Here is a 10,407-nt window from a genome sequence, read left to right as displayed (position 1 = left end):
ATATAAAAATCAGTTTAGAAACCAGAAACTAGACTGAACAGTGTATGTGTGTGTGTGTGTGTGTGCATACAGATTGTTTTCCATCAAATACAGACAAAGATTTCTTTAGAATGTTTAAGATACTAACATGATAGCTTGACACTTATACTGATTCACAAGAATCACCTTCATCAATAGAAATGGTTCAATCACAGCACACAACATTCAGTCATTTATAATATATTACTTTGAGTACAATGCAGTCATTTTTTTTAAAAATTGGTGTGAGAACAAAAGAGGGGCGGGGCAGCAAACAGAGTAACCAATTAAAGCGCAGATCTAAATATGACTGGCAGTGCAAGAACACCTGTACACCTGAAGAAGACCACAAAGTCAAAACATTGTGTGTCACTGAAACCTGTTTGGGGTTTTTTAGTAGAACGATACAGTGCGGGAGCATCTTATCTTTCTAAACCAGTGAAATGGAACTGAATCACAATCACAAATTCTCAGTATATTAAAGACGGTACAAAAGCAACATAGTTTGTTTTTTAAAAAAAGACGAAAAATGAATTTACATGTATTTACAAATCTGTCGGCAATATCCTTCACAGTCACATTTCTATGTATGTGTGAGTATATGTGTGAGTGTTGTGTGTTGGCACAGTATGTACAGGACAAGAGCTTTACTTGTGTGTGGTATGGTATGGCGTTTGGACTATGTGTACGGTTTGGTCTAGCTGGCTTTTGCTGTATGTGATTCGGTCTTTGCAGACCCCCTCCACACATCCCCAACACCACCCCCCACCTACACCTACACCCCCACCAACACCCCACTACCACCCCACCCACCCCGATCGACCCCCTCAGCAGTGCGAGCCCACGGCGGTGTAGTTGGACATCTCCCTGCGGATGGTGCTGAAGGGCGACAGCTCCAGCTCGGTGGTGCACTCGTGCTCGTTGTCGTCGCTGGTGGTGGCCGAGGAGCGCGCCTGTCCGCACGCCTCTCCGCCGCCGCAGCAGCAGCAGCAGCAGTCCAGGAAGGCGCGTCCGAACGGCCGGCACAGGCAGAGCAGCAGGGCCGGCGTGACGGCCGCCCGGCAGAAGAGCAGCAGCTGGCTGAGCAGGTGGAGCAGCTCCATGGTGCTCTCGGGCACGCCGGCCGCCATGTACGCCGACACGATGTTGCAGATGTTCTCGGGCACCACGCACGCGCCGTAGACGATGGCCAGCGCCACCACCGTGCAGTTCATCTGGCTCTCCAGCCGGATCTGCTTCTTGTTGCCGCGCGCGCACGCCGCCTCGGCCCGACGGATCTTGCGCGCGGTCACCAGCGAGCAGCCGATGGTGAAGAGCGTGGGCAGGCAGAAGTAGCAGCCGAAGCACCACCACAGCCGCGCGCTGTTGTACGTCAGGCCCAGCACGTAGAGCATGTCCGGCAGCGAGGTGGAGATGCGCACCACGCAACGCTCGACCGTCGCCGGCGCCTCGGACACGCCCGCGTCCTCCGTCACCAGCTGGCGGATCAGCAGCTCGGGCAGAGCCAGCAGGAGGGCGCCGATCCAGATGACGGCCAGCTTGGCAGCGGTGGACGTGCAGTTCTCGATCATCTCGTAGTACATCTGCACGTTGGTGGCGGCGCGGAAGCGGTCGATGCACAGCGCGCACAGGGTGAAGGTGGTGACGCCCAGGGAGGCGACCTGTAAATAACAACAGACAAAAAGAGGATTTACTCGTCTAATCCCCGGTGGATAAACGAAAACATCCAACATATCTTGGGGGGGGGGGTTGCAATTTTGATTAAATCATAAATGAGATTACACGATTTTTTCTATCAGAAGATTATTTAAAGGTGCTTCTAATGTATTCAGCATTTGTGTACAATGCAGTGGGGCGAACACTCTCCTGGCTCAATCAGAACTTCTCTCTCCTTGTTAAATCAAATTACCCACTGAGAGAGCAACTGTGATCCCATTGGAAACTGGGTGCCAACAGGTTTAAAGAACGACACAACAAACTGTTCACAGCCCACAACTCGACTTGATAAAGTTTTTTTTTTTTTTCTTTCTTGGTCTTTTTCACCGGGATCAGCAAAACCTTTATAGGGGCCCCCAGCCTTAATTATAAATGGCTAACAGATGGCCCGCCGTGGATGGGCGAAAGCACACTAAACAGCGACTTCCTGCCGAGAGAGAGGGAGACGGGGGATTTGCCATGAATTATGAACAAACGGCAGACCTGCATGGCACTAATGAAAAGAAGGACAACAGGAGAAAATGTTTGGCCACCGCTTAGCTCCGTCCCAACGGGGCCTCATTTGGGCCCCAATTGATTCTAATGCCCGCGCACCCAACAAAATGAGACACACAAGCGGACACGTCTGGCTTTCTCAATTTAATTGCGCATGAATCAAAGCCATCAGCATCAAGGGCGACGCTATTAAGGGAAATATGTTTTCCATGCGAGCCTCAGAAGGGCTGTATGCACGCTAAAAGGATGCCGAGCTTTCTGTTTTTGGCGCTCTTAATGGAGATAATAAGGCCAGCTCACTTAATAACCACTCACCATAGAGAATGGGCACAAAAGATATGCAGAAAAGACCATCACTGGGAATAAACAGCCATTATTCAATTAGCCGGAAAAGACATAGCCTCTCTCTCAGACTACGTCCTTGAGAGGGTAAACAGAAATAACCTTCACCTCCCTGGCTCTGGAGAAGAGAGCAGCAAGCTGCCCGCATCCGACTGGGGCACTGCCCTATGCGCCAAGGTTGCTCGGTACGGCTGCACTGTGATCCATATTGCCACCTTGGCACAGGCAAAGGTGTAAACAGTGTGAATATTTCATCGTCTGAGCTTTGGAACGAGGCTGCACTAAACACTGTCAAACGTGCAGGGGAGGACCACTTTGATCCGCGTTCCAAGAGAGGCAGAAAGAGAGTGAGGGAGGGGTAAACAACAACAGCTAAACAAGCTGTGCGTTCTGTAGCACAGAGGATTACAGTTGGACTGAAATAGCAAGGTGCTGCATAAAGGTGTACTCACATGGTTGGTACTACATCGTGCCATACAGTATATAATACATACCATGTATAACAATACTATGTATAATAACACAATATCATGTTATATATTATAATATTCAGTAGCATATAATAAGAGGTAGTGTCCACAAAACTATGGCCCTGTGGCTCATGTTCCTGGCTCAAGATTCATGTTCATGTTGTCATGACACTCTGAGTGACCCAACTGGCCCAAACCTTTGTGTCTATGCTGTGTCTGGCAGCACAGATACTTGGGTTGATTTCTTCCAGGTTGTATAGCAGCAGGTGTCTCGTGAAAGGCTTCTTGAGTTTTCTTTTTGTCTCATCTTTAATAATGGGCCATTAATTTTTGGACGACTCCTTCCTGTGGCAAAATGGCGGGCAGTTGTTATTAATACGCATTTAATGGCCACTTGGAAATGAAACTGAAAACGAGGGGGCAGCGCGCTTGGCACCGACGGCGTCGGCTAGAGCAATAATTCTTATCTATCGACAAATGGGATTATGGAGACGAGTTGCCTGCCCAGGCTGCAGACAAAGGCTATTATGGTTATGGCCTCTGAAAGGGTCCAAAAAGAAATCAGGCTGTGTCATAAATCCAGAGCACTGGTCTGAGTGGCGAGAGTAATGGGCCTGCCACCATGACATGAAATATGGACTCTAATCAATACTTTTTCGGCCAAAGACTCTGTGACTTTAAATTGGATCATTCTCTATTGTGTTACATGGTTAGCTTGGTGATAAATTACTGAGTGATTAATAAACGAGTGATTAATACCCATTCTGCATGTGTGATTTTTCCCCCCTCTTTCTGTTTTTGTAATTCATTCCAGATTGTATCTCATCTGGTCACTCTCTCTCTCTCTCTTGATCTTGTTTGATGACGAGCTATCTCTAAACAACACATATTTGCGTCCGCAAACAAAAGACGGCCACGAAAAAAAGGCATGATTATGAGTTAATCCATTATTTACTAACGCTAATTACATACGTTGAATAATTAACATATCTCACAATTAGGTGTCATGAGCTGATGAGATATGCTAAGCGGTACGCAGAGCAACACCCAGTCGCCTGTGAGCCCATCTTCCTATCAGTGACTCTTTTGTGTTCAGTCTCTTATCAAAGGGAAAGCTTGCAGAAAGCAGTGGTGCCGGCGGCACAAGGGCAACCATTCCACCCCCTCTCCAATTTAGAATATAAGCATGCTGACTTGTGTGTGTGTGTGTTTGTGTATGTGAGTATATGTTGTATTTGTTGTATGTGTGTGTTTGTGTGTGTGTGTGTGTGTTGTGTGTTTAGATGTACTGTATGTGTGTATGTGTGTGTGTGTGTGTGTGTATGTGTTGTATTTGTTGTATGTGTGTGTTTGTGTGTGTGTGTGTGCCGTACGGATACTGTATCTCTGTGAGTCAGTGACAGGGACCTCACTGTGCAACTCTGTTTCTGTTAGAGCACACAGAGCAGCAGGCTAAAGAAAGCCACTGTGCTTCAAAGAGGTTTAAAAATATTGCCAGTGTTTTTTTTGTTTTGTTTTTTTAAACAGAATATATGAAATGAGAAAATACTTGGAGATGAAATATACAGGGACATGCATCTTAACACTGAGAAAAAGAAAATACACACACAAGCACACACATACGCATACACACACACACACATAGAGAGGAGCTGCACTCTGCTGTTATTCCGGTGGAAGGCCTGTGGGCATAAGCTTGCCCCAAAAACCTCAGTCAAAAGACGAGCACGGCACGAGAGAGGATGCTCTTCTGGAGGGGGTGGGGGGTGAGAAGGGGGCTGTGGAAGGATACTGGTTTAGGGGTGGTGGCGGGAGCTGTGGAAGGATATTGGTCTGGGAGTGGGTTTGGGGTGGGGGGATTGTGGAGCGCTAGTCGGAGTGCCACCGAGCCACCAACTTCCAGTGTGTGCATGAGAGCCTCTCTCTATCCCTGCCACCGGAAAGGAGGCATCGGTGTATGACACGACCCTGTGTGCTTCGCGTGAAGCAGCGCAATAGTTATGATGGCTGCACTGCACTTCCCTATGGCACTTCTAGGGCGCCATGAGTGTGTGTGTTCATGCGTGTTTTTGTTTTTTATGTCTGCGGGGAAAACAGTCTTTGTGTGTTCTAGTTTACACTTGAAACACTTACATATGTATGTTTACATGTTTTCATGGATATATGCTTGTGTATATTCAGTAATTTTCTCTCATGGATTGCAAGAAGAGTGACTCATGATAATAGCACAGCACAGCTCCTCTGAATGTGTCAGTGTGTCTGTATCTGTGTGCGAATGAGTGTTTTAATGTGTGAACATGCCCGCACGTCCAAGTGATGAAGTCTATGCATGAATATGTGTGTGTGTGTGTGTAGAGAGAGCATGCATGTATCTGAACACGCATGACTGTATATATAGGCCTGTGCATGTGTGTTTTTATGCATGAATATGTGTGTGTGTGTGTGTGTGTGTGAGAGAAAGAGAGAGTGTGTGTGCTCACTGCTCACTCTGAGTTACAACAGGCAGTGAGTAATGCAGCTTGGGGCTACCTCTCCCTCTATGTGCACGTCCTCTCTGCAGACTGACTCCACTCATCACTTAACCCAAATTCAATCACAGTCCATCTGGCCTAAGATCCAACCAACTCACACATGGCACTGCCAGAAAGACTCCCAATACAAACAAACCCTGTCAGTACACTTGCATAAACAGCCATATTGAAACACACACACACACACACACTTATTATGAAACAAAAATGTATGTATGTTCACATACTTAATACAAACTGCATGTGTTGACAGGCCTGTACATATGCTACCTCCACATACACACACACACACACACACACACACACACACACACACACACATACTCAATCACACATACGGCCTCTTTCAAAAGATTTTGCTACAGTGCAGGAAATCTAATTTAGCCCCGCCATTGTCACATAGGGTCCCTTGGCAGCCGAGTGGCCATACATCAAGTACTATTCACACACTGCCACCATCCCACCTCACAGAGCCGCTGTGTCTTAGGTCCCGCATTCAAACTCCTCTCCATCTCTCTGACTCTGCCCCAGAGAATGCCCCAGAAATCCGTAACACAATGGCAACCTGACACTCACTCAAACACACACACACACACACACACACACACACACAAGCACACACAAAGTTGGCATAAAGACAGGACGGGACAGAAAAGCTTCTGTTTCCAGTTTCAAACAGATTCATAGGGTGAGGACGGTATACGCTTCCCAGTATCGCAGCAAAATGCAAGTGACACCCGAATTGTGTTATATGAGAGCTGGGCTGAGACTGGGTGTGGTGCACTGCCACTGATCGAGTTGCTGCTGGCTCGCGGAGTGAGAGAAAAGGCAGATCTGCCAAGATTATGAACTAATGAGAGAGAGATAAGAGAGAGAGAGAGAGAGAGAGAGAGAGAGAGAGAGAGAGAGAGAGAGAGAGAGAGAGAGAGACAGACAGAGAGAGAGTGGGCTTGGGTTATTGGGTTGTAAGGTTGTCCTGAGGGCAGGGTAGCAACACATCTCCATGTACAGGCCATGTGTGACATTGGGACATCCAAGTTGTCATGGTGACATGATGAAATCTCACATATCACTCATCTATTTATTGGAGTAGGGAGACAGTGGACCAGAGCTGTCTTTTCCAAAACACCCTCCAGCAATGATGGTGTACACAGATAATAACATTGAAGTGGCCGAAATAATACCCCTCTACTGTTGGTTTAAATTGTCTAATGATAATAATGACGATGAAAATAAATAGCTACATGTGATAATTACCTCAATGTATGGTATCACTCTACAAGTGAATTGGCCCAAGAGCCACGTCTTTGTCAGCTCATGGAACACCACAAGAGGCAGGCAGAAGAAGAGCATGACAAAATCCCATATGGCCAAGTTGGCCAATAGAGAGTTAGAGATACTCCTCATGTAGTAGTTGTGGCACACAATGCACATTATTGCAATGTTCCCGACTATACCGACCAGGAAAATGATGACGGACACACACATGATGGCGTATGCCCCGAAAGTTTCGCTGGTGACTGGGTAGAAGGGATTTGGGAAATATTCCTCCTCGTTATCCAGCTCGTATGGAGGAGTCATCGGGGTCATATCCCACGGGTCTTCTTCTTCCTCAACTTGTTTAGTGTGATACTCGACACTCCTTGTCAGGTCAAACGGGAAATGGGTGGACGTAAGGGCCATGAGTTTTGTCGAAGGTTCCCACATAGTGAAAGGGGCACTCAACACGTTGACAGAAGTTTCAGGGCGCGTGAAAGCGGCGGCACCGCCGACGCTGTTTATCCCTTTTCTGCCGTTCTTGTGTGCTTTCTTTTGGTTTTCTTTTGTCCCTCTTTTCCTCCGATGGTTCCTCTTGTGCAGTCCTCGCTTGCTCATTGAAGGAGGCTTAGTGTCATTATGTCCACCTGGCGTTCCCATGGTAGCAGGCATCTCGCTATTCAACTTTTTCCTCTTGTGTCGCCGCGAGTGCTTGTTTTTGGTTTCGACTGAGCCTTCTCCTCTTTCCGTCCGGTTTCTTGAGAGATGTGCATGTCGGGTGTGCTTACTTTCTCTAACTGTGCCATGATTTCTAAAGGATGATGCATCGACACCCTTCACTGGTGACCCAGTGGCTTCCAAAAAGGCTACACCTGTGGCGTGGCGCCTAGTAGTGTCAATGGCATTAGCTTTGTTTTGAGTGATACTTTCTCCGTTGAAGCCAAAGGCTCCTCTGCATGTACTGTTGCAAAAATCTCTCCCAGTGTCTTTGGTTCCTATGTCCCCATCATTGCTTAACGATGCCACATACACGTTTCCCCAACAGAGCAACACCGCTTTTACTAGCAACATCTGCATTGTCTGAGCCATTGAATCCGGGTATTATCTTAGTAGTTGGGTAAAAAATCTCTCAGATTCAACACCACAAACGGCGGCGACATACAGGCTAAATCTCGAGTCATTACTTGCGCCACCTGTAAACAAACTTCGTCTATATTCTTGTGAAACAAGCACGCTTTGTTGTTTTAATCCAGTCATAGGCGATGGGTCAGATCTGTGTGTGGTCCTTCTACTTTGTAATCCAGTTGTAAGCAATATCCTCCTTTGACTTTTCTCCCTCAGCGAAGTAGCTCCAGGTGCTATTTCTTCTGAAGCGAGGTATCCTTGAACACAGAGGTGCTCCTGCTCACGGATGGCAGTGGCAAACCCATCGCAATACAACAAAATGGTTGCATTTTGTATTCCTTGGGTGCGGCAACCTGAAGTTTTCCTGGATGGTGGTGGTGATGCGGCGCAGCGGCTTGCTGTGTTTTCCCCTCCACCGTGCTCGGCAACGCGGCGGGGTCTGTGGGATACACGGTCTGTGTGTCACGCGCAGCCGGGGAGGTGCAGAGCGTAGCCTAACAAGAGTGGCTCCGCCAGTGAGCGCCTCGGTGAGGACTCGGCAAGAAAATGGACTCCCCCGGCGGCTAACCCTGATCTGTCAAACCAAATCCATCAGCATCACCCCTCCAGACCACAGCAGCTGGCAGGCAACCACGCCCGCTCCTGTGCGTAATAAATGTATTATCTTTGGCAATTATGCATGTCAGAGAGAACATATCACACCAAATTGATAGTGATGCAAAGAGAGCCTACAACATGATATGTCTGGAAAAATAAATGTACTGCATTGATGGGATGATTATCAGAGAACTTGTCTCGTATGGCTCCATATGAAAGCATTGGACAATGTGGATATTACAACATGATCAGTTTGTAGCATTATGATATCTATTAGATTAACATTTCCTCATATGTCATAAGTGCAGGAATATTAGCGTAGTGCATGATTCCAAATGTAGATCTCTGTGTTTCATCTAGATCTCTGTGTCTCATCTCTGACAAGAAACAGACTACAGTATTTTGGCACTTGTAGCAAGTTTTCACTCACTGTCAGCAATGCAAAACATGCCTCTGGACATGATTGAACTTGTCTTTATGGGTTACAAACTACCGTAGGCTACTACCTGTTCAGGGAACCAGTCCCAGAAAGTCCCAATTTGCAGGGTCCAAAACATGTTTTAAACTATTATGTTTTGAAATATTACTGACCAATTAATTGGCTAGCTGCAGATGTGGACACATTGTATCAGGATGGTGGTATGTTCTTTAACACTGCACCAAGCCCTGCATGGATTCAGGCTATTTATGTATCAGCTTACTCTGATTTTTGCCCCTCATGCCAGCCAGGGCAGGGGAGCTGGCATGACACGTGGGTGTTACAGAATGGGTGTACTGCAGGTGCTGAGGGCTGGCTGGCTGGCTGTTGGACTTGGCAGCAACTGGATCCTCTGTACTTTTTTTTTTCTTTCTGCCCACAGTCACAGAAGAAGAGAGTCTGAGCCAAATACTGCTGGGGGACCAACTGGAATGTGATTGATTGGGTCAACATTGCATCCAAAATGATAATATAAATAAATACATAAATACCTAAGATGAATGAATAAATACAAAATACAGTATAATAACTCAAGGGAATTTCCACTTATTATCTATAGTTGTTATTATTTATATGTGATGTTTACTTCCTTTGTGTAGAACATGTGTTTGGGTGAGGACATCAAGATTTTATGCATTGTCGTATAAATGTATTAAATCAATTAATTATGTATTTGCGAACATTGATTGATGTTAACAGTACATTCATAGTTTAGGAACACTTAATCATTTATCAAAAATCCTCCTTTCAGAACATCATTTGCTGCAATGTTTGCTGTTGAGCGATGTTGTATAGATATATGTTCTCTGTGCACAAGAATACAGTCAACAAGACAAATGCATTTAGAAGATGCAGTTTGGATGCTGATTCATACATTTGGGAAGCAGTTGCTGGAGCTGCAATGAACAGACAGAAATACTGTATCATCCCTTATGAGGAAAACAGAGTTGTGTGCGTTTGAAGCTCAATTGCGCACCCTGGTGGCAAAAATGTGAAAGAAGCCAGCCAAGTGAGAGCTGAAATAACCTTGGGAGAATATGAAGTCAATAAGTCAATGATGTCACCATAAACCAAGCAAAGACCATAAGGCATGACCTCCCTTTAATCTGACATGACCCATTACTGATCTGGAAACAATACGCAGTGGCAGTATCAGCAACATTACTTCTGTTTCTTTGACACTAGGCTATATCTCAAGTTAATGTTTTTAGAGAGATTGGATTTTGAAGTCATATTTATCAAATATAATAGACACTGATACACCAAGATTTGTTTTTTTTTTATTTTTTATATGGCAGACCGCTCTCTACCTCACAGACTGTTGAATTATGTCAATGTTGTTGTGAAACAAGAGTAAAAACAAAGCTGGGTGGGGGGG

The 10,407-nt window shown here is 46.0% G+C and overlaps 1 protein-coding gene across 1 annotated transcript; it reads right to left on the bottom strand.

Annotated features, from left to right (window-relative positions):
• Positions 1-836: 836 nt before the first annotated feature.
• On the bottom strand, positions 837-8,718 carry gpr37b (G protein-coupled receptor 37b). The gene is made up of 2 exons (XM_048268859.1): positions 6,830-8,718; positions 837-1,679 (listed from the first exon to the last, which is right to left on the bottom strand). The coding sequence occupies exons 1-2, from the start codon at positions 7,916-7,918 to the stop codon at positions 846-848; spliced, it is 1,923 nt and encodes a 640-aa protein (XP_048124816.1). The 5' UTR covers positions 7,919-8,718; the 3' UTR covers positions 837-845.
• Positions 8,719-10,407: the final 1,689 nt, after the last annotated feature.

This window comes from Alosa alosa, chromosome 17 (genome assembly GCF_017589495.1).
Source record: "Alosa alosa isolate M-15738 ecotype Scorff River chromosome 17, AALO_Geno_1.1, whole genome shotgun sequence".
NCBI lineage: Eukaryota > Metazoa > Chordata > Actinopteri > Clupeiformes > Clupeidae > Alosa > Alosa alosa.
This window is presented reverse-complemented; position numbering and strand designations above follow the sequence as displayed.